The sequence below is a fragment of the Sapajus apella genome, unplaced genomic scaffold (assembly GCF_009761245.1).
Source record: "Sapajus apella isolate SASKATOON/1434 unplaced genomic scaffold, GSC_monkey_1.0 scaffold61, whole genome shotgun sequence".
NCBI classification, from domain to species: domain Eukaryota; kingdom Metazoa; phylum Chordata; class Mammalia; order Primates; family Cebidae; genus Sapajus; species Sapajus apella.
The window spans coordinates 12235910-12260830 of record NW_022437001.1 but is presented as its reverse complement, the minus strand read 5'-3'; the positions used below and the strand labels follow the sequence as shown (position 1 = coordinate 12260830).

The window sequence follows — 24921 nt, the reverse complement described above, 5'->3', positions numbered from 1 at the left end:
GATAATGTGTAGAACTCTCTCAAAACTCAGTGAGAAAACAAAATCACTCAATTGAAAAAACTGACAAGACAGGAGTTTGAGAACAGCCTGAGCAACATAGCATGACGCCCATCTTCTGTTATCTCACACACACACACACACACACACACACACACACACACACACACACAGAATGGGGCATAGTGGCATGCGCCTGTAATCCCAGTTGCTCAAGAAGCTGAGGTGGGAGGATTCCTTGCACTCAGGAGGTGGAGGCTGCAGTGAGCCATGACTGTGCCATTGCATTCCCCATTTGAACAGACATTTCACCAAAGAGGATATCTGGATGGCAAATAGGCACATAAAAAATGTTCAACATCATTAGTTTCTGGGAAATACAATGTAGAGCTATGAGATATCATGACATTAGAATGGCTATAATAGGGCGGGTATGGGCCTATAATTCCAGCACTTTGGGAGGCTGAGATAAGACACTTGCTTGAGGCCAGTAGTCCGAGATCAGCCTGGGCAACATAGAGAGACCCCTATCTCTACAAAAACAAAATTAGCCAGGTTTGGTAGTACATGACTGTAGTCCTAGCTACTTTCGAGGCTGAGAAAGGAGGATTGCCTGGGCCCTGGAGTTGGAAGCTGCAATAAGCCATGATTGTACCATTGACCTTCAGCTTGGGCAATAGAGCAAGAGCCTGTTTTTTTTTTTTTTTTTTTTTTTTTAAAAGAATGGCTATAATAAACTGGAGTGACTAAAACTCTCATACATTGCTGGAGGGAGTGAAAAAAATGGTACAGCCACTCTGGAAAACAGTATGGTAGTTTCTTATAAAGTTAAACATATACTTACCTATACTCTATCAATCCTACTTCTACATATTAATTCTAAAATAATTAAAGCTTCTCTTCACACCAAAATTTAATGGCTACATTCATGTACACATGTACATGAATGCTTGTAGTAGCATCTATTTGTAATTGCCCAAACTTGAAAACAACCCAAATGGCCCTCAATTGGTGAGAGGATAAACAATGTGTCCATTGTACATTGATACAATGAAATGCTACTCAGCACCAAAAACAGAACAATTGGTCACACAACAATTTGGGTAAATCTATGCTAAGTGATAGAAGCGTACATTGATACAATGAAATGCTACTCAGCACCAGAAACAGAACAATTGGTCACACAACAATTTGGGTAAATCTATGCTAAGTGATAGAAGCAAGTCTCAAAGTTACTCATTGTTTGATTCCATTTGTATGGCTTCCGGAAAAGGCAAAGCAATAGGAACAGAGATCTGATCGACGGTTGCCAGGGATTAAGGGTAGGGGCAGGACTGGAGTACAAAGGGGATGCACAAGGCAGGACTTTTTTTTCTGGAGAAATGGAGAGCCACTGAAGGTTTATATAAGAAAGGTTAGGTGTATGTTATTAGTCACCCCGATGAAACAGGAAGGTTGCCTGACCAGTGTAGCAGAGATGATGATGGAAAATGTGGACAAATTTTTGAAATATATAGAATGGTGAATCAACACGACTGGTTATTACTGACATGCAAGTATGCAAGAGGCAGAGGAAGGGGTCAGAGGTGATGTTCAGGTTTCTGGTTTCATCTATTAGATGGATTATGGATGGTGGTGCAATTCACAGAGTCAGAAAGTGCAGGAAGACTACTTCTGAGGTTGAGATGAGGGAAAGTAGGTCAGTGATATCTCTTACCTGATTTTTGCATGTCTCACGATAAAGAACCAATGCTTATTTAGTGAAGTTTATAGAGAGAAGATGTCCTAAAATCATGACATTGAATCTACTTTTCCAAAAACAAAACCAAACAAATAAGCCACAATATACAAAAACAAAATCAACACAAACCTAAGTTTCCTGACTTATTTTCTCTCTTCATAATTTCATACTTCATTTGTTTCCAAACTTTCATCATCTCTTGGCTATTTTTTTCAGTCTTGTTTCTTAAGTGTAGCATATTTTCTTTAAACTCCAAAATATGGTTTCTACAATTAATTAATTGATTATCTGCAATGAAAACATATGTGTATATATTGGTACCTGTAGCAATGGTGTCACACAATTTTCTATAATAGATAAGAATGTAAAATGCAAGTTTCAATATAGTTATATATAGTACTATGTATGCAGTTATTATAGGTATATATATATATGTATATATACAGTGCTACATACATATAATATGTGCATAGGTACAATTATAAAAGACTGGAAAGAAAGAACAAAATGTTAAAAATGGTGATACGAGAAAGGTAAGATTATCAATGATTTTTTGCTTTATTACACTGTGCTCTTCCTTGTTTTCCAAATTTTTTATGGTGTGCATATATCAGATTTGAGTGTAACCCTATTAATCCCCCAAATGTACTTCAAAGAAATTACCTGAAGAAAATTATGAAGAATATATGCACAGATTTGAACTAAGGATATTTACCATAGGCAGTAGTATTTAGCATTACTTTTTTAAATTGGAAACAACCAAAGTGCCCAACCGTAGGAAATTTGCTAAATAAATTACAGAATACTCTTTTAAGAGTTCTGTTGGCTTTAATGTCAAATCATGTATAATTAAATCCCAGTTTTTCTGCTTAATATTTGTGTTACCTGGGGAAAATTACTTAATTTTTGTTAGCCTCTGCTCCTTCTGGTGTAAATGCATACATAAAAAACCCTGCCTCAGAGATGTTGTGAAGACGTAATGATGATGGTGCACGTAAACTGAAGTTGCAGGATACAAAATCAACAGTAGAGTTTCTATCCACTAATAACAAACTATCCAGGAAAGAAATCAATCAAACCACCCCGTTTACAATGGCAACAATAAAATACACAGGAATGAAGTTAGCCAAGGAGGTGAAAGAACTGCACACTGAAAACTATATAATCTGGGTGAAAGAAATTGAAGAAGACACAAATAAATGGAAAGATATCACATGTTCATGGATTAGAAGAATATTATCAAAACATCTATACTACACAAAGCAATCTACAGATTCAATGCAATCCCTATAAAAATTCCAATTACTTTTTTCACAGAAACAGAAAAAGAAATCGTGAAATTCGTATGGAATCACAAAAGACCCCAAAAAGCCAAAGCAATCTTGAATGAAAAGAACAAAGCTGAAGGCATCACACTACTTGACTTCAAAATACATTGCAAAGCTATGGTAATTGAAATAGCATGGTATTGGCATAATAACAGACACATAGACCAATGGAACAAAATAGGGAACCTAGAAATAAATTCACACATTTAGAGTAATCTTTGACAAAGTCTCCAAGAATATACACTATGGAAAGGACAGTGTCTTCAATAAAAGGGTGTTGGGAAAACTAGATATCCACATGCAGAAGAATGAAATTAGATTCTTATTTCAACCCATGTATAAAATTAACTAAAAATGGTTGAAAGACTTAAGTGTAAGACCTGAAACTTTGGATTACTAGAAGAAAACAATAGGAAAAAGCTTCATGACCTTGGTCTGAGCAATGATTTTTCAGATATGACTCCAAAATCACAGACAAAAGCCAAAATAAATAAATGGGATTACATCAAGTTAAACAAGCTTATGCCCAGCAAAGTAAACAATTAACAGAGTGAAGAGACAACCTGGATTGAAAATATTTCAACCCAAGAGACAATATATGGGTTGAAATTTCTCCAGTGGAAGAAAATATTTGCAAACCATACATCTGATAAGAGATTAATATCCAAAATACATAAGAAACTCAAACAGTCAAAAGCAAAAAAAAATTTTTTTAATTGGCAAAAGATTCAAATAGATATTGTCAAAACAAGATATGTAAATGGCCAAGTATATAAAAAAGTGCTTAATACCACTAATCATCAGGGAAATGCAAATTAAAACAATGAGGTACCACCTCACACCTGTTATAATGGCTATTATCGAAGACCAAAGGTGAGAATATGGAGAGAAGGAAACTCTTGTACATTGTTGGCAGGAATATAAATTAGTGTAGCCATTATGGAACACAGTATGGAGGCTCTTTAAAAAATTAAAAATAGGGCCAGACATGGTGGCTCACACCTGTAATCCCAGAACTTTGGGAGGCTGAGGCAGGCGGATCATCTGAGGTCAGGAGTTTGAGACCAGTCTGGTTAACATGGTGAAACCCCATCTCTACTAAAAATACAAAAAAGATCTGAGCATGGTGTTGCATGCCTGTAATCCCAGCTACTCAGGAGGCTGAGGCAGGAGAATCACTTGAGCCCAGGAGGTGGATGTTGCAGTGGGCTGAGATTTTTTAGTTGTCTCAAAAAAAAAAATTAAAAATAGAACTACTGCATAATGCAGCAATCCCACTGTTGGGTATGTATTAAAAGGAAATAAAGTCAGCATGTTGGCTGGATATGATGGCTTATATCTATAAACCCAGCAATTTGGGAAGTCAAGGCGAGAGAATCACTTGAGCCCAGGAGTTCAAGGCTACAGTGGAGCCATGGTCGAACTGCTGCACTCCAGCCTGGGCAACAGAGCAAGACCCTGTCTCTTAAAAAAAAAAAAATGGTGATACATTTGGGTTGAAACATTTGCTATTTTTTCACTCATCTGTTTTTTCTGAATAAGACCACACAAGTGGATAGTCTGTGGCAAAAATTGGATAATTCCTCTCCCCTGCTCAAAACCGTCCAAAATATTTCTCATCACACTTGGTAAAATAACCGAAGTCCTTACCATGACTCACAAAGTCCTGTCTGATCAGTCCTTGAGTTCCTCCCTGGTCTCATTTCCTGCCCTTCCTACCTCACTCTGAGGGAGCCCAGCATCAGCCACACCGGCCTCCTTACTGTTCCTCACAGGAACCAAACACTCTCCTACCTTAGGGATTTGGCTTTTGCAGTGCTCTCAGCACTGAATGCTCTTCCACCATATCCTTTCCTTGTTTTATCACATATCCTGTTATGGTAGGAGCTCCCTAATTTCATTCAGTTTTCTGCTAAGAAAGCCCACCCTGCCATCCTTTGTAAGATAGCACACCCTTGTCCTTCCCTTATTCTTTTTTAAAAAAATCACCTATCACCACCTCACTTCATATTGTGTATTGACTGCTTTTATGTTTCACTCCAGAGCTTTCTAGAATGTAAGCTTGAGAGCAGCAAGAACTTTTTACTACTCAATTCCAACTATCTGAAACAGTGACTTGCTGATAGCTTTTATACAAATATATGCTTAATGAATAAATAAATTAATGAAATGAATGGACTTGTCAGTATAAGAACTGATTTTAATGGTTCTTAAACTAAACCGTGCTTTAATCAAAAGAGCTGCAACTATCCAGATAAGCCTTGAATATTCATATTGTAAATTCTATTTGAAGATGCTTACAAACTTTAGAAGGAGATATCATTTAAGCTCATGTTATTAGGGTTTCCCAGGTAATGTTCTCTTTGCATTGTTTTGAGTTGATATATCATGGGTGATGCAGCCTATGTGGGTTTCTACATTGTAGGCCAGTCCCTGAGGGATCAATTTGGTAAACATGGAAAGAGAAAGTTTTCCCTAGAGGAAGCAGTATTTACAGCAACAACCATAGAGAAATGTTAAAGGATATAATCTTTAATCTTAGATCTACTTCTTGTACATTCTTCCCTGATAATTCATTCATCAGTATTCTATTTAAAATATTGATATTACTTGCATATATACTCAGGTATTTAGTGAAGAAGAAATGTTATAACATTATTTTGCAAAGGTTTGAAATAAACAATAATTAGATGCTTTGAGTCAATTGGGCATCTCTGTAATGAAATTGTGAAAACAAACACCAGTTCAAGTGTGCAATGGGTGAATGCAACTTCTGCCCATTAAAAATAGGTTCCAGGCTAAATCCCAAGTGCCACTTATCTGTGCCTCTCACAGCAAGGCTTCAAGGCATTGTGTTCCAGCAGAAATAAAATGCAAGCCGCATCTGTAATTTAAAGTTTTCTAGTAGTCACATTTTAAAAGGTGAAAAGAAACAAATGAAACAAGTGAAACTAAACAATGTATTTTATTTAATACAATATATCCACAAGGTTGTTTCAACATGAAAGTGAACAATGGGCTATTTTATATTTTTGTACTAAATATTCTAAGTCCTGAATTTTACACTCACAGCACATCTCAATTCAGATGCTAAATTTTAATAATTATAGTGAAATTTAATCCTACCAAAACAGTACAATTTTGCTTAATGGAGAAATATTTTGCACAATTTCAGTTATTAAATGTAGACTCAAACTAGTTAAAATTAAAAATGCAGTTTCTCAGTTGCACTCACTAGCTGCATTTCAGGTGCTTCCAAGCCACCTGACTACCATGCTTGTTGGCATAAATCTCCAGCATCAGCTGTGGGCTCTCAGGCCTCACCCTAGAATCAGACTGTGCATTTTAATAAGATTCCCAGGTGACTGCTCTGCACATTAAAATTTGAGAAGCACTGTTACAGACCACTTTCATGGTTTGCTCTTTATCATCATTGATATTACCATAGTTCAAGCTTTATTGCCTTTAGCTGCACTATTATAATTGCCTCTTGATTGGTCTCTCACCTCCAATCCTGATTAATCTTCTGGAAACACTGCTCAAAGACAATAAATGGTTCCCCGAGTGCTTACTTGCCTTGGTCTACCAGGTCCTCTACAACATGGCCATGAATGTGACTTGACCTAATTTCACTGACTAAACACCCCCAGTAACAAGAAGCATGCTGAGATTTCCATTCTTCCGTTAAATACTTGTCATGTGCTATGTGGTAGGTAAATAAACATGAATAAAATCTGGTTCTTGCTCTAAATTAAATTGATATAAATAAAATCTGGTTCCTAACAATCAGGCTGCAAGGGATGTGGGAATGTATTTAAACATTACTAATTATAATATATTGTTAAAATAGAATTATCCTCAAAGTGCCACAGGCACAGGAAGGCAGGAATGATTCATTCTTAAGGAGAACTGAGGAGTAGGAGAGGGAAGTGGAGAAGGTTTCAGAGAAGAGAGAAGACTTGAGAACTTGTATATATAGAAGCTTGCCTACAACAGAAGAAAGGGAAAGGCATTCCAGCCTCAGAAAACAACACCATAAATGCACAGAGTATGAAATGGTATGGTGTATGATATAGTTTGAATATATGTCCCCACCAAATCTCATGTTGAATTGTAATCTGCAATGTGGAAGGTATTTGGGTCATGGGGGAAGATGATCCCTCATGGCTTGTTGTTGTCCTCATGATAGTGAGTTCTCTTGGGACCTGATTAAGTGTGTGGTATCTTCCTGCCACTCTCTCTCACTCCTGCTTTTGCCATGTGATATGCCTACCTGCTCCTGCCTAGCTTTCTGCTCTGAGTAAAAGCTCCCTGAGGCCTTCCCAGAAGTCGAGCAGATGTCGGCACCATGTTTATACAGCCTGCAGAATCAGGAGCCAGTTAAATCTCTTTTCTTTATAATATAATTACCCAGTCTCAGATATTTCTTTATAGCAATGCAAGAATGGCCTACTACAGTTTATCTTGGGGAAAGTATATAAGTCATTCAGAGAATAAATAGAAGGGAAAAGGTATAATGTTAAAGCATTGGCAGGCCACTTTAAATTTATTATTAATTTACTTGTACCCAATGTGTTTCCAAAGAAAGAATATCTAAGGCAATTACTAGATGATGAAGCTAAAAACATAAAGTACACTTCAGATTATGCACCCCTCATGTATGCTTTGCAATAATCAAATCAAACTATGTACTAAGCCCTTTAAATTCCCTATGAGTGGCCCCTCTATGGATTAGGTTTTATTATGAAATATATTAGACATTACAAAGAGTATATAAGATAGTTTAAAGGATAATAAAAACGAACGTTCATGAGTCCATCACTATCTACCTTAGCCTTCTCCCTGTTTCCTTCCCAGATCCAATTCTTCTTCCTCCCCACCCCAGATAAGCAGAATCCTGAATTTTGTATTAATCATTTATTGCTTTCCTTTATAGTTTTACTATTTTTGCAAGCTGATTTACACTTAGTTTTATATATTAACAAATAAAACTCTGTACTTGCTTCTTTAGCTCAACTTATGCTTTTGGGATTTATTTATATTGATGAATCAAGCTGTAGTTCATTCATTTTTACTGCTGTAAAATGTTCCAATGTACTGAATATACCACAACATATTTGTCTCTTCTATTGTTGATAACAATGATAAGAAATGCTACCAAGAATATTCTGGTACATGTCTCCTAGTAAACATGTTCAAGAGCTTCCCTAGGATATATCTGGTGGTAGAGACGTTACTTAAAATATTCAACAATATGTATGGGATAGGTACTGATCAGTGAGAACAGACATGGGCCATAAACCATTGATAAGGCTGTACACTAATTTTAACCCTACTACTAGTAGAATTCCTAAGACATAAGAAAGGCATGTGTTTCATAACAGAAGCAACTGAATGAATACTTCTCCAAGGAAAGTTTGAATTGCCAAAGCTCCATATTCTCACTAAATGTCCAATTTCCTAATTTAAAGAACAGAATAGTATGAAATGGTTACTCATGTTTTAAACTTGCATTTTCTTGATTGCTAATGGTTTTTCTGTTTATTCAGCATTGATGCTGCACTTTGTTTTAGAGTCTACTTTGCTGATATTAATATAACTACAAGACCAGCCCAACCTGGACCTACCCCATTGAAAAATGTCAAGTTACCTTGTAGGTATAACAGAGCCAGAAATTGCAATTCATATAGCCTGGGAAAGTGCAATAGCAAAATTGTGACCTTTAAACACACCCAGAATCGTTGAATCCTCCCTCTGAATCAAGAAGCCTGAACCTGAACACTGGAACTCCTTCAGATGAGAGGGATCTGTTGGCCCAGAAGATATGGAGCTGAAATTTGCCTCAACATACCTTACCATCAACGGCCAGATTGGAAGCCCTCCAATTAGACTCTGCCAAGCCAATGTTCCTAAATCTTTTCCCTTGTCCTATGACCCCTTAAAACTTGGCCCAGACCCAATGAGAGACACAGATTTGAGCCTGCATCTGATCTCCTGGATGGCTGGTTTTGCAAAAAAAAAAAAAAAAAACAAAACAAACAAAACAACAACAAAACCTTTCTTTTCTCAAAAGCCAGTGTCAAACTTACTGGCTTCTGCATTCATTGGGCCACAAGCCCATTTGCTTGATAACGTAATACAGCTACATCAACTTTATTTTGGTTTAGGTTTGTGGGTGTGTGTTTTTCCGTCCCCTTTCTTCAAAAATGTCTGTCTTCAAAATTCAATTGTGTCTCTTTTAGTAATCACCAAGTTGAATTTTATTGTATATTCAATGAGGAAATATTTTAATTCTTTTTTGGCACATTTAATAGAGTTAGTATATAGTTATGCTATTTTACTATTATTTAGTGGTTCAACTAGATATTTCAACATGAATCCTTGACTTATGAATCCTAGTCAAATACAAATTCTTACATTCTTCTCAATAGTTCTACAAGTTTAGTACAATTTAAGTCCATTTTTCCCCTCTTGCCTTTTCTTGTAATTGCTGGCATGCATTGTTGTTGTACATATATTTTAAATTCCACAAGACATTTCAATTATTCTCTTGAAGAGCCCACATTTGGACTTTGGATTCTGCTGACTTAGAGCTGCATCTGGGAGCTCCTTTTCTGCCCCATGGACAGTAATAACAATCTATCTTGTTGGCATATTCCCGCAAGGTCATACACCTTGGTGAAGCACTCCCCCATCTGGATGGGGATGAGGGTGTTTTCCCTCCATTAAGGAAGGGGAGAGAGAGAAAGAGATCCCCAAGAAATACAGTTGGGTTCTCTAGGATGAGTCCTTTCTTCACTAATTCAGGGGCTGAGGAGCATTTTTACCCTGAAAATTGTAGAACTAGTGGCCCTACCAAAGTCCTCATGCTGCCAGACGAAAAGGGGCAGGAGGAAGGGAGAGACGCTGCTAAGCCAATAGGGAGAACATATGAAGTAGCCGGCAGGCATGCAGCTTGAAGCGGCAAAGACATGGGTGGCTCAAGTGAATATTGCAGGTTGTCTGCAGGAAGGTCATCTGCCAGGCAGAAGAGTCCCAGCAACAAGGAGCTGTGACAAAGGCAGAGCTAGGGAGGAAGAATTCAAGCAGGAGATGGATATCCCTTAAGGGAATAGATAGCAGAGACACCACAGCAGGCCCCCAGAAGCAGCCACAAACTACCTCTGCAAGAGCATTAGATGTCTGCCACATACAAGAGTCTTCCAGAGAAATTGAAACTACCAGGCTGCTGTCATGGAAGAAAACCTCTGCCTCCCCAGCTCTTTGCCACCTTAGTACCACAGGGAAGCACAAAAAAGGAGGAGGGCGGTGCAGCAGACTGTTTCTCCAAAGGTGGCTTCAGGTCAAATGGTGTTGTGCACTGTGACCTTCCCTGTCAGTCATCAAGAAGTCAATTTCTCTACCTCCTTGAATCTGGGTTCATTCTGTGACTGCTCTCACTATAGTAATACACAGCAAAAGTAATGCAGTACTAGTTTGGGGTATTCCCTTTAACTGGCTTGGCAGTGTCCACTTCCTACCTTTTAAAAGGTAGTTGCCTTATAGGGTTGGTGGGGGGTGGGGTAGTATAATTTTGCTAAGACCACAATGTTGTGAGAAACAAACCCAAGCCATAGGGAGAGGCTTTGGAGGATGCACCGCTGTGTGGGGAGAGGAGAGAGAGATGCTGGAGCTGTGAGAGAAAAAGACTTCTTAGTAGCAGAGTCTTCAGCTTCAAATGTCCCAGTTGACACCACCTCGAATTATAGACAAACTGGCCAGTGGAGACCTGCGTGAATTCCTGATCACTAAATCAAGAGTTTAAAAAAAGTGGTGTTTTGAGGTCAGGAGACCAAGATCATCCTGGCCAACATGGTGAAACCCCGTCTCTACTAAAAATACAAAAATTAGCCAGATATGGTGGCATGTGCCTGTACTCCCAACTACTCAGGAGGCTGAGGCAGGAGAATTGCTTGAAACTGGGAGGTGGAGGTTGTAGTGAGCAGAGATGGCACTGTTGCACTCCAGCTCGGGCGAAAGAGCCAGACTGTCTCAATAAACAAACAAACAAACAAACAAAATGACGTTCCACTAGTGTTTGTGACAGTTTTGCCATTTTTTCATCTGCCATTCCATTTTCCTTGAACCACGAGTCTTGCCTGTCCAACAGAGAAAGGAAAGGAAAGTTTTAAGTTGATTAGGAGATTAAAGTTTTAAAAATAATGAAACCAGGTCTTTAAAAACAGGAATGAGACTGAATAACCAAAAGTGACCAAGGACACAGAATAAGTCTTCATTGTCTCTCTAAACCTCTAAGCAGAAAAGGGGGCTCAATAGAACACATGTGAGGAGTTACTGGAAAAATAAAAAGTCATTTGTATTTATATCCCAAGTTGAACTTTTTAAAAAATAAAATCTTATCGTTTCTATATCCTGAAGTGAATCGGGTACTGTATGTCTATCATTTCCAGTTTCCTGCTTCCTTACTCCCACTATATAAATTCTTTTAATAAATTAAAAAATTATATATACAAAAGAAGACATGTAATAAATACATAGGTAAGTTCTGCAACATAATGTAAAATTAATAGCGTATCACCTAAGCTAATAACTGAAAGTTACCTGATGCCTCTGCTTCCACCTGCGGATTCCTCTCCCATCCCATCTCATAATGTTACTACAGTACTCTCCCAAGCTGTATCTGCTTATTGTTCCTTTACTTTTTAAAATGTAATTTTATTACACTTATGTATGTCCCTATATAAGATGCTGTTTTCTTCATTCCTGGACTTTCTAAAAATTGTGTCTGTTGACACTCTGTCTTTATAGACTCCTCTAAATTTCCTTTGTATGATCAAAACTAGAACCCTGTTGCTTGTCCCAGATTTCCTTGCCAGTGGTATTCTCATCATATTTTCCCAATGGGAGGCGGTTGTGCTATAGTAGAAGGTGTATGAAAGGAGATAGTATAATTCTTTTGGCAATTCCTCCACCAAACTGCCAGCCCTTGTTGGGGTGTCAGACATTGAGGCAGTGGCCAGAGGCAAGAGTAGTAGCAGGCCAGCCACAGGGCCAGGATTGTCAATGACAGTGGCAGGCAAGTGTTGGCTTTTCCAAGGGAGGTAGCTAGCAGATAGCTAGGGGCTCCTAGACTGGTTGCATTACCCAGGAAACACTCTCAAAGAAGAAAATCTGGAATCGGTCACCTGATGTACTTGGGCTTAAAGTAGTGACAAGCCACCACACTGCCCATGGAAAATAGGACACTAGAATTCCATGACATGCACTGGCAAAACAGTTACCTTCATTATCATCTCTGGTTGACTGGGATGAAGCACCCACTCAAACTGAGATCAAGGCCTTGCTGCATTCACCAAGAATGTGGGAATGATAGCTTCAAGGATTATGGGTGAGATGGCTTTTCAATACTAGAGACCATTCTCAGAATTATTTCACCCTATTACACTCTGCTCCTTGACATTTCTTCTTGGCTTAGCTCTTTCAGTTTTCTAGCTTTTCCTTGACTTTGAAATACTGGAATATCCCAAAACTTACTCCTTTCCTTCACTCGCTAGGTGATTTCATCCCATTTCATGGCTTTAAATACTATATGGTAACAATTCTCAAGTTTATACTGCTAATCCTGATGCAGGCTGACAGATCCGACTCCCTATTCAACTCTTTCACTGGAATCTCTAATAGGCACTTCATACATAACAGAAATATTGACTTACCCTCAAACCTGCTCCAACCCCAGTCAGTAAATGGCAACTCCATTTCTCTAATTATTTAAGGCACTCATTCTCAACCAGGGATGATTTCTCCCGCCGGAGACATTTGCCGATGCCTGGAGACACTGTCACAACAGAGAGGGGTGCTGTTCCTGGCATCTCCTGGATGGAACCCAAGGATGCTGCTAACCATTTTACAATGTATAGGACAGCCCCCTTTCCCCAACCCAAAATGTCAACAGTGCTAAGGTTTAAGTTAAAAATTTTTGGAGCATCCCATGATTCTTTTTTTTCTTTCATAGCACACATCCAATAATCATTTAAATGTATGTGTGAGATCATATTACTCCTCTGCACAAAACTCTAATGGCTTCTGATCTTATTCAGAATAAAATGCATATATGGTCTCCATGTTATAATACTATCACTCTCCTCCTTGTTCACATTGGCCTTCTGGCTGTTTCTCAAACAAATCAAGGAGATTCTACCACAGGGCCTTTGGATTTGCATTTCCTTTTGCCTGAAATACTCTTACCCCAGATCTCCACACATGAAGCTTCCTTACTTCATTTGGGAATCTGCTCAAACGTAACTTGCTCAGATAATCCTTCTCTGTCTAAAACAGCACTTATCTTTCCCTAACTCTGCCAACACCTAATATCATATAGTAATTATATCATGTATTTGTTTATTTCGCCTAAGCAGAATGTAAGCTTCATGAAAGGAAGGGGGTGTTCTTTGATGCTGTTCACTTGGTGCCTATGATATGAATAGGTAGTTTTTAAACTCATTGATTCTTTCATTATTTCAACCATTCATTTATTCATCAAATATTTAGCACGCTCATTACATGCTATGTAGTTTTCCACATGCTGGAACACAGTAGTGAAAACAACAAAACAGGTGAAAATAGGAAACACTTTCTGTCTTCATACAGCTTGCATATTTGTTGATCAGATTATGAACTGTTAATACTATGAGCTTATAGAAACGAACAAAAAGTTTATCTACCCATAAAATTTAGTTAATGTTTTCTTTTCCCTTTTTTTTTTTTTTTTTTTTTGGGTTTTTAGTTTTTCCAAGACAGAGTCTTACTCTGTTACCCAGGCTGGAGTGCAGTGGCCCAATCCTGGCTCACTGCAACCTCCACCTCCTGGGTTCTAGCAATTCTCCTGCCTCAGCCTCCTGAGTAGGGATTACAGGCGTGCACCACCACACCCAGCTAACTTTTGTATTTTTAGTAGAGACAAGGTTTCACCATGTTGGCCAGGCTGGTGTTGAGCTCCTGACCTTGGCATCCCAAAGTGCTGGGATTACAGGTGTGAACCACTGCACCCAGCAAAATTTAATTGGGAGAAAGAATAAAACACTAGGTGGTGGCCATCTTTTAATAAACATTCTCAAATTTTCATTGATAGAAATAACAACTATAGATTAATTTTTAAGACATTGGAACTATTTCTGGTGCTTTATAAAAATCATTATTTCAGAAACTAAGTGAAGTCTGTGTTTTCTTTTGTTGACGTAAGGACATCTCATTATAGGATTGATATCCTAATTATTTTAGAGCAGAAACATATACCTAAAAAATGAAAAATCTGATTTGTCTGTTATTTTAAGAGCATTTCATTCTCAAGAACTCTATCTTGTTTCTGAACTTGAACATATGAATAATGAAAATATAAATCTTTGAGGAACAAACTTCTTTTTCCTTGTCATAACTAGAAAACCCACCAAAATGATTATAAGGATCTCAAAGTCTTCAGTTTCATTACAAAATCATTAGTGGTATTAAAACTTCTTCTGAGGTTAACATTCTAAATTACCTTCCAAAATTACTAGGCCAGGTGTGGTGGCTCACTCCTGTAATCCCAGCACGTTGGGAGGCTGAGGCAGGTGGATCTCCTGAGGTCAGGAGTTTGTGACCAGCCTGACCAACATGGTGAAACCCCATCTCTACTAAAAATACAAAACTTAGCTGGGCATGGTGGTGCATGCTTGTAATCCCAGCTACTCAGGAGGCTGAGGCAAGAGAATTGCTTGAACCCAGAAGGCGGAGGTTGCAGTGCATTGAGCCGAGATTGTACCACTGCACTCCAGCCTGGGCAATAAGAACAAAAAAATTACTACAAAAAAATTACTACTAAAAAAAAAATTACTACAAAACTTTTCATTTTGCTTTGTAATTACAAGAAATCATTTAGTTTTTGTTATGAGTGTGCTTATTGCTCATTGTGGTAAAATAAAAAAGACATTTGAATAATGTTCTTTATTGAAAAAGAGGAGGGAAAATATGTAAAATAACTATAAAGATCAGTAGAAATATTATAGTGCAGATAAATTAATACACATTTCTAGTCTTTGAAACAAGTAGGATATAGAATATTTGGTGTATATGATGATAAAATCTAGTATTAACTTGAAGACTAAGACATGAAGCCTCTCCCAAACTTCAACCTCAGCCACTCGTACCAAGATTACTTTGTATGCACCTAAGTCATACATGTGTTCAATAATGCAAATGAATTTGTAACTGAAAACAACCAAAAGCAACCTTGGAAGGTTGGGTTCATCATTTACAGCGTTCCTAAGTCTTAAAATTGAAAAATTCAACTACTTGAACGCTAAAATGTGACACCGCGGACAACTAGGGTTGAAAGATCAAATAGAGGACACCTGGCTAAATTTGAAATTCAAATAAACAAGATATACATGTTTTAGAATAATTATGTACCATGCAATTTTTTATGCTAATAAATCATTGTTTATCTGAAATTGAAATTAAACTGGGCAACTTGTACTTTTGTTTCCTAAATTGGCACTTCTATGGGTCAGGAGAAATTCCATTTTATGTGTCGGAGCGGAACGCAGGCCGGCGGGCGGTCCATCGGAGAAGTCCAGGCTCTGGGCCAGCGCTGTAGGTGGTCAGTGACGTCCCTCTCCTTCATCCCACCCCTTTTCAGCTCCGCAAAAAACACTCCAGGGAGGCAGGAAGCGTGGCCTGGTGATGTAAATGGACCACGAAAGAGGAAAGATGCCGGTTGTGTAACAGCAGTTCTTGGGGTCTGACAGTCAGTTTCGAGAAGGAAGAAGAGGAGAAGGGAAAAGCAGGGCACAGATGGGGCCCTTCAACCTTTGAAGAAACGGAGCGGCCGGTCCCTGGGGCTAGATCTGTTAGAGCGCGCGCGCCGGCTGGGCGCGGCCGGGGAGGAGGCGGTTGGGGCGCGGGTAACAGCACAGCTGCCGCTGACCCGAGCGTGGGCGCGGCCTCGGGAAGGCTCCGATGCAGGCCTCCAGGGGCCAGCTTCAGCTGCAGTCGCCAGCCTCCCGCATCGCTCCCGCAGTCGCCGACCCCGCCCCGCCCGCGTTCCTGCAACCACGAAGACCCGGAGGCGCAAGAGAAGGCGGGAGGACGCCCCGCCGCTTACTGGTTTGAGTCGTCTTGTAGATGCAGAAGCAGGAGAAGCTGAAGAGCGCGAAGGCGACCAGGGCGATCGGCAGGTTCACGGGCTTGATCCTCATGGCGCTGGCCGGGCTGCGGGCGGCCGGCGGGCGGAGGTGGCGGGTAGCGCCCGGGACGGGGCTGAGCGCGCGGATCCCCTTCCCCGCGGTGCCGCGTGGGTCCCCAGCACACCCGCCCCGGGAACCGCCTTCCCGCAGAACTTTTGCACCCTTTGCTTCCTGTTCTAGGGTTCAGCGCGTGCTATAAACGGTTGGCCACGGCTGCTAACGATACAGTAAGGAAAGCGCCCCATTGCCTGCCCTGTGATGGCTGCGCAGTAACTTTTAGGCGACTTCCCTGGAGTAGCTTATGAAACTTTTACCCAATCTGGGAAACACTAAAACATCAGTAGGATGAGACTATGGGCTCCTTGACCTCTCCCCTCTAATCCCGCCTCTCATTGAGGATGCACTGGCAGTCTGGTTATAAACATTCTTCAAATCACTCCACGTTGGAAGGGCTCGTTTCTGTCCCCTTAAGAGGGAAAAAAGATTTGAACATAGGCCAGCCTAAGGATGCCATTATAGCCTGCATGTTCTCATGTGCTAATGACTAGCAGCTGTGACTTTCCACTGAGCGGGGACCCAGCCAGATCTCAAAACAAGGAGCCAGAGAAAGAGACACCTCAATTGTGTTCTCCTTCACCCCTTCAGTCTGTTGTCGGCGCTTGCCTTTGGCTGAGCTGTACTGAAAACCAGAAGACAGGGAAGTTCAGCTTGATGTACTAGATGGTACAAACCTGGCTTCTAGGCTGTGGAGCAGGTTGGAGAAAACGGGAGATTGGGGTGGGAGAAGGAAGCTATTCAGCACAAAGAGGTATCTCCACACTCAGCATTTCACTGCCTTCCTGAGGTCAAGTTTTGCATTTTCAGCCGCCTACCCAGCCCTTAAGCTTGGATGTCCCACATCAGATTCAAGATGTCCAAATTTCCTCATCAAGCTATTAATAGATGTTTTCCCAGAGTCCCTTGATTTTATCAGTGGCATCATAGTTCTTCTTACAATCATTTTGAGCCACATGCTACCTGCTGGCCATGGGTTGGACAAGCGTGATGTAAGGTCTCTGTCTTTCATTTTGATATTTATCCCTAGGTACTTGTGGATAGGAGCTTCCACAACGATTCTAAGTTACACCCATGGTTGAGGGAGAAATATATTCAAAGCAGATTGAATTAATGGGATCATTTCCAATGCTAAGTTAAGGAAAATTAATTTAATAGTCAAGAGCTTCTAGTTATTAAATCTTTCTAAGTTGAGCTCTAATTGCTTCTGAGTGTTAATAGTTTCATTGGTATCAGAGGGAGAAAACCAGGAGAGCTATCTAAAGCTAGTGCTTTAATTTATCCACATAGTCCATCTCTGTTGGAAAACCTGAAGAGACCATGGTGCCAAGCATAGAAGAATACTTAAACCACTGAGACTTCATATGACAAACTCTTTAAATGCAGTGACAGTATAACTGGACAAACATTTTTATATCCAAAGAATAGAAAGGAAAACTTATTGCTTTTTAAAAATTTCTGTACACTTGGCACTTTAATATAAACTACATACCATTATAAATCAAATCTTTATAACTATATAATACAAATCACAAATTCAAGTAAATACATTTTCTTCATATTCACTATTTATTTGCTTCCTAACTTTGGTTTAAACATATCAGTGACTAATTAGTTAATACCAGCTCCAGGAACAACTAAACTAAACCTCCATGGTTTAATAGAATTTTGTTTTGTTTTGTTTTTCCTTGCTCAAGTAATGTCTAATCCCAGCGTTTCCACTTGGTTTGTAGCTTTCCACATGATCAGTCAGAGGCACAGCCCCTTCCGTTCTGTGGTTTCTCCTCTCCTCTAGGGTTTAGAAATCCTCTTCATCCCACTAAAGGATTAGGAAAAAGCATGTGGAGAAGAAAGTTTGACCAGAATTGACACAACTTAATTCTGTTCAGATTATATTAGTGAGAAAACTAGAGGCAAAAAAAGGGGAAACTATAGATCCTGGTTGGGTAGCCGCTTCCCCTCCACACCTCTACCACACAAGCAGATTACGGACCTTCAGTGTCAGCCAGCCATCTCTGCCACATCACCTTAACTGAAATCAAAATGATAATGTTTCTCCAAAACATCTCCCTCTCCCCCAAATAGGCCAATTACTAGTTTCTGGATTCAAGAAATTAGTATAATTAAGGAGTACAGTGCTATTAGAAGGGAAAATAGAATGTCCACATTAAAAATCTAACTATTTTTTACACTGTGTTTGAAGGTAAACAGTGTTATCATTCACTAACAATACAGTGTTGGGAAGAGTTTTCAATCTTCCCTAAATTTGGCTTCCTGATCAGTAAGGGGGGATGGATAATAGCTGTTCAAGTTGGTTAAGATTAAATAACGTTCACAATAATTTAGTAATGGAGTGCTATTTGGCCAAAAAAAGAATGAAATAATATCATTTGCAACAGCATGGATGGAACCAGAGGCCACTATGTTAAATGAAATGAGCCAGGCACACAGAAAGACAAATATCCATGTTTTCACTCATATGTAGAAGCTTAAAAAGTTGATTTCATGGAGACAGAGAGTAGAATGATAGATACCAGAGGCTGAAAACAGTAAGGAGGATGAAGGAAGGCTGGTAAATGGGTACAAACATATAGTTACATTGAAGGATTAAGTTCTAATGTTTGATAGCAGAGTAGTTGTCTTTATAGTTAATGACAGTGTATTGCATGTTTCAAAATAGAAGACATGAAATGTTCCCCAAATATAGAAATTATACATATTTGAGGACTAGTTGTAGAACACTAACCATGTGCAGGGTGCATAAGCCATCATCCGTTTCCCCTAGAGGCAACCAACAATGAACGTGGTAATGAAGTCTGGATAGACGCTATAACAGTAATATCACGGAACCTTAAATCTTAAAGAGAACTTATAAGTACCATCTAATTTAATTTGTTAAATTGTAGATTAAAAGATTTAGAAAGGCAAAGTGTACAGTCGATTAGGCAAATTGAGTTATAAATTAACTTCTATTTCAGGAGGCTCTCTATTATTCCATAAACTTTTGCACAGTAGAAGGTGAGATAATTCTATGCGTAATCCTTTTGCCTTTTCAGACTGCTACACTGAGTGTAGGCAGTGCAGGAGAGGAACTTTCTGCTCCTTGTTTTCCTGCTGCCTGTTGGTCCACCTCCATTCATGTTTTTCCCCAAGAGTAGAGAATGCTGATATGTTCTGTCAGAACATGAGAAATTGATTGAACTTCTTTTATTGAAAGCAGGGTCACTGTACATTGAAATTTCTTATGCATACCAGTTGCCTCTTCTCTTTTCCACTATTCACGTGCGTGTAACTGGCAGATATATTAAACCAATCTTGTTTCTCAGGAAAGATTGTCCATCTCTATTTCTTATTCTCTCTGGTTTTTTGTTTGTTTGTTTGGCTAACTAAAGGGTCATTATATTGTAGGATTAAGATTCTGGTTTCATAGAGAAAGTGGGACCTTCTCCATCTAAGTCCTGAGGTCTCTCAACCAAACTATGTGCATCTGCCTGGCCTTATTAAATACACCTACATACAAACCAAAGGCAATAGTGGAATGAAATTTGGAATGAAAAATATATTTTTGATTAGTACTGAGTAATCTCTGCTTTCTTGAATTCTCAGAATAAACAGCAATGGAACTGCCGATTTTAGAAACTGCTTAATGGAAACAGTTCTTTGGTATGACTGCTAATCATCAACTTGTTGCAGTGGTCAGTATTTGATCCACGGAAGACCCAAATTAAATATCAATGCCCCTTTTGGAGGGTGCGATGTCTGAAATACCTTAAAATTATACTGAAAAGAAAAACTTTATATGCATTTTGTTAACAGTGCTCTGTGGAAGCATTAAAAATATAAAGGGCAGTGGCAACCCAGCTTGGTTTTATGATGATCAATGTTGAGCTTCCCTGAATAATATGCCTCTTCCCCTAACTACTGTAGACATTGTGATTAGGGGAAACTCCTCATGCATAGATTTCCCAGTATGATAGTCTTAGTGAGAGGACAAGGATTCGAATATACAGAATGCCAAGGCAGATTTGTTCTCACAGCTACTGATCATGAGCTTTGTCAACAAAAAGAAAGTTTAAGCTGTTCGGAAGAAGTGAATGGGCTGGGGTGGAGATGGTAACCAGAATAAGAGAAAAAAGCACTGAATCAGGTAGAATGATTTTTGAAACTTCTTTGAAGGATGGGTGTGGGAGGGAATAGAGAAGGAAGAAATTGACAGGATCTGTACAAAGGGTTTGACAGCACGTTAACAATAGCTTAGAGAAGGGAAACCTACTCTAGCTCCTGCACCCACTGTACCTAAGTTACCCTATCAGATCTGTTCCAATTATCCCAGCCTCGATGAGCTTAAAGGCAGCAATGATGAAAAAAAAAATTGGAAAATGAAGTGTATTTACCACAGATAATGATTTTAACTTGTCTATTAAGGTTGTGGGTAAAAGGATAAATAACAAGGGAGGCCCAGGTGTAGTGGACATGTCTGTAATCCCAGCACTTTGGGAGGCTGAAACAGGAAGATCACTGGAGCTCAGGATTTCAAGACCAGCCTAGCAAGACCTCTTCTCCACAAAAAATAGAAAAAAAATAGTCAGGTGTGGTGGTGCACACCTGTAGCCCCAGCTACTTGGGAGGCTAAGGTGGGAGAATCACTTGAGCCTGGGAAGTTGAGGCTATAATGAGCCATGATGGCACCACTGCACTCTAGCCTGGGCAACAGAATGAAAACGTGTCTCAAACAATAAAAAGAAAAAAAGAATAAGAAAAACCTGAAGGAGAAGAAATCCTCATGTGTCCCCTGGCGGGGGGGTCCAAGATTGTATGATATAAGTTAATGTTGAATGGCAGAGGATAGTGAAAACCTTTTTTGGAATTACTGGATGTACCATAATGATGATGTAAAATGTACCATAATAGCAGAATAAAAAGACAATATTAAGGTATGAAAATGGAAGTTTGGAGTATATTGAAATGTTACAGTAGGTAGCACCAGAATCACTACAAAACTACAGATGAAGAAATAAAAAACAAAAATCCAATTTCTGCCTTTACCTGTGTTGATGAAAAGCCAAACTCAGTAAAATACTTGAAGATATTTATTCTGAGCCACATGTGAGGACCATGACCTGTGACATAGCTCCAGGAGGTCTGAGAACATGTACCCAAGGTTGCTGGGTTACAACTTGATTTTATACATTTCAGGGAGATGTAGACATCAGTCAATACATGTCAGATGTGTATTGGCTTGGTCCAGAAACGTGGAACGACTTGAAGTTATGGGAGAGGCTTACAGGTCATAGGTAGATTCAAAGCTTTTCTGATTGGTAATTGCTTAAAAGAGTTAATTTATTATCTAAAGACCTGGAATCAACAGAAAGGAGTGTCTGGTTTAAGATCAGGGGCTGTGGAGACCAAGGTACTTACTATGTAGATGAAATCTAACAGGTGGCTGCCCTTAGAGGCAATAGATGGCAAATGTTTTCTATTTAGACCTTTAAAAGATGCTAGACTCTCAGCTAATCTCTTTAGGATCAGAAAAACACCTAGATAGAGAAAGGGATTCTCTACAGAATGCAAATTTATCCCATAAGAAACAGCTGTGTAGGGCCATATCAACGTATTTTGAGATAAAATACTTTGATACTTCTAGAGCCTGCTATATCTGTTGTGTGATGCTATGCTAGAGTAAGGTTGGAATTTCGTATCGTATTGCTACAGTCTGCTTTTTCAGTCTTAAGATTTCTGTTTCAATATTAATGCTCGTCAGTTGTGCCTGAATTCCAAAGGAGGAGGATATAATGAGGCATGTTTGACCCCCCACTTCCCATCATGACCTTATCTAATTTTTCAGTATTCTTTGAAAGCCCGTTGACCAAGAGGAGGGGTCCATTCAGTTGGTTGCAGGGCCTTAGAAATTTATTTTTGGTCTACACCTGAATATGTAATGAGAATGGATGTGATGAAAGCTCTTGTCTTTACCAGCTTAAAGCCAAGCAAAATGTCTTTAAAAGATAGAGAAGTCTGCCCTCCACTTGGTTTTAATTAATCAGGCATTATGGAAGCCCTGAGTCTCACACAAACTCCCCTTTGTAGTAAATAATCAGGGAGTGTTAGATTCTCGAAGGACACAAGAAATATTATCTTTCATTAAGAAACAATGGGAGGGAAAGTGCTAATCTCCACGAATGCTTTCTATTAATCCTATGTGACCCAGGAGAAAAAGAGCAGGCTTTGGAGATAACAGTTAACTATCATCATTTAAAAAAGGTAGTTCCCATGATTTAAACAAGTGTCTGTTGTGCTAGGCATTGTACAAGCTGTACAAGATGTCCAGCAAGATAAATATTACTGTTTTTTGTGTGCTAGATTAGGCTAATGCTATCCTTCTGATCTTATTCAGAGAGACATCAACCACAGTTTGTTTGTACATGAGAAGGAATGTAATATATCTTTAGGTTCCTTCCCCACGGATATCCATCTGCTCCAACTCGCTGCTACAATTTGGAGAAATTAGATTTCAACATAATCATTATCAAAATTAAGTTAATTCATTATATTGATGGCACTAGGAGGACTTCCTGCTTTGAGGGGAAAAAAGAAACTCAGAATTGGGGCCACAGTGGCAAATAAGACTAGTGGGATGGTTAATCAATTCAGCTGAGATTCAGTCTAGCCCAATCCATAAAATTCCTAAAAATAATTTTGGGTCACCAGAGATATTCTACAAACAGTATTATGTTCCCTTTAGGACCCTGCCAATAAAGAGAAGACACAATATCTTGAGGGACTGTTTGACGAGCTATGAAAATTTGTAAGGGGCAGTGGCCCAAATATGCTAGGGGGACCTCAGGATTCGAGCACATTCACACATGATTTTAGAAGTTTCTGACACTGGAATACAGTACATGCAAATTAGAGGCTTTGACTAAAATATAATACTACCATCTTGTGGCGGCCACTGGGATTTTTTTGACACAAGAAGTTCCTGACAATGGGGCTAGAGAGCCCATTTACTGGCATGTTACTGGACTCCACTGAAAACAGTCCCCATAACTTAAGAGCATCAAACTATATTAAGATCTGAACTGCCTATTATATCACAAGTGATATAAAAATTAGGTTGTAATAAAGAGAAATCTGTACGATACAATTTTCGAAAGAATTCATGTCACGAGAGGTGCCTCTGGGGAATTATAATCCATACATGAGCAGGTAGCATCCTTGCTTTAGAACTAGCTGATTAGCAGACCCCTTCTGTTGCTGAATGATCTAAACCTCATGACTCTCCACAAAATAAAACAAGTTTTTTGGTTTATCCATGAGAGTTCCTGTATAGCAGGACTGACAGTATAAAAGTCTGCTATGATTTGTTATACCTGGTAAAAACCCAGTCAAATAACACAACGGTAAATTCATGCAATGGGCTGAGTTGAGAACAATATTCATGACAGTGGAAGAAGAACAACTTAGTTTTTTTAACCACAGGGCAATGTTTGGATATTTACAGTGTCAGATAGTAACCAATTATCTAGCTATGTGGTCACAAATTTGATCTTTTTTTTTTTTTTAAAAGAAATGTTGTCTTGCTCTGTCACCCAGAGTGCAGTACAGTGGCACAATTATAGCTCACTACAGCCCTGAACTCCTGGGCTCAAGCACTCCTCCCACCTCAGCCTCTCAAGTAGCCAGGATTATAGGCACAAGCCACCATGCCCAGGAATGTGAGAATCTTGATAAGCTAACACTAAGAATACCCCAGTGCAGGGGATTTGACTGTGGAAGGCCTTATGGGATTTCCATGGAGGATGATAGTGGGTCAAACAGATGCCCACAATAATAATCAAATTGACTCAAAAGATGAATAAAATGTGAAGATGATCACCTGCCGTTTCCTAGAAATAGTTACCTTGGCAATTTAAGTAGGCACAGTGGTGCCAAAGCCATGCAAGAATGGATGAAATAATTATATATTCCACCTATTCCTTACTAAGCCACTAATATGGTAAGAGACAGATGAATGCTAACCCAAAAATAGCCATTTAAAAATGCCCTTTGGGAAAATCTCCTGGGCACAGAAGTCTGAGCATATGGGCCAGTGGACTATATAGGATTACTGTTTGTAGCCCCCCAGAAGATTCAAATAAGTTTAACGCATATGTCATCTTGGGCTAAGGCTGCAGCCACAAACACTATCAAGGACTTGGAACAGTGTATTATACAATCATTTGGTTCCCTATCATACATCTCACTGTACTAAAGAAGGTGTTCCATGTAGCCACTGTGCAGAAGTAGCCCCCTCCCCAGAAAGAATCCCAACATGATTTGGGCATGTCAATAACATATTCTACCTATGGAGGAATTGTCAAATTGATATGAGAACAGATAATTGAAATATTTGTTATTAAAAATACAGTATAAAACACAGGCCATGAAGCGCTGGCTGGCTCATTCAGGTGACTGTGTGCTCTGTCCAAATATGAGGGGAAGTAATGGAGAAACAGATTTAAAAAGGCGTTTAGGTGCTAGAGAAGGGAAGGAAGTCTCTCTCTCTCTCTCTCTCTCTCTCTCTCTCTCTCTCTCTCTCTCT

At 39.2% G+C, this 24921-nt stretch overlaps 1 protein-coding gene across 1 annotated transcript in view; it reads right to left on the bottom strand.

Annotated features, from left to right (window-relative positions):
• MGAT4D (MGAT4 family member D) overlaps positions 1 to 16496 on the bottom strand; it is a 51652-nt gene extending 35156 nt beyond the window's left edge. Inside the window, exons 1-2 of the mRNA XM_032246515.1 lie at positions 16205 to 16496; positions 1868 to 2026 (exon numbers count right to left, since the gene is read on the bottom strand). Of these exons, the coding sequence (XP_032102406.1) occupies positions 1868 to 2026; positions 16205 to 16298 (253 nt within the window). The 5' untranslated portion in view covers positions 16299 to 16496. The remainder of the gene's footprint in view (positions 1 to 1867; positions 2027 to 16204) is intronic.
• Positions 16497 to 24921: the final 8425 nt, after the last annotated feature.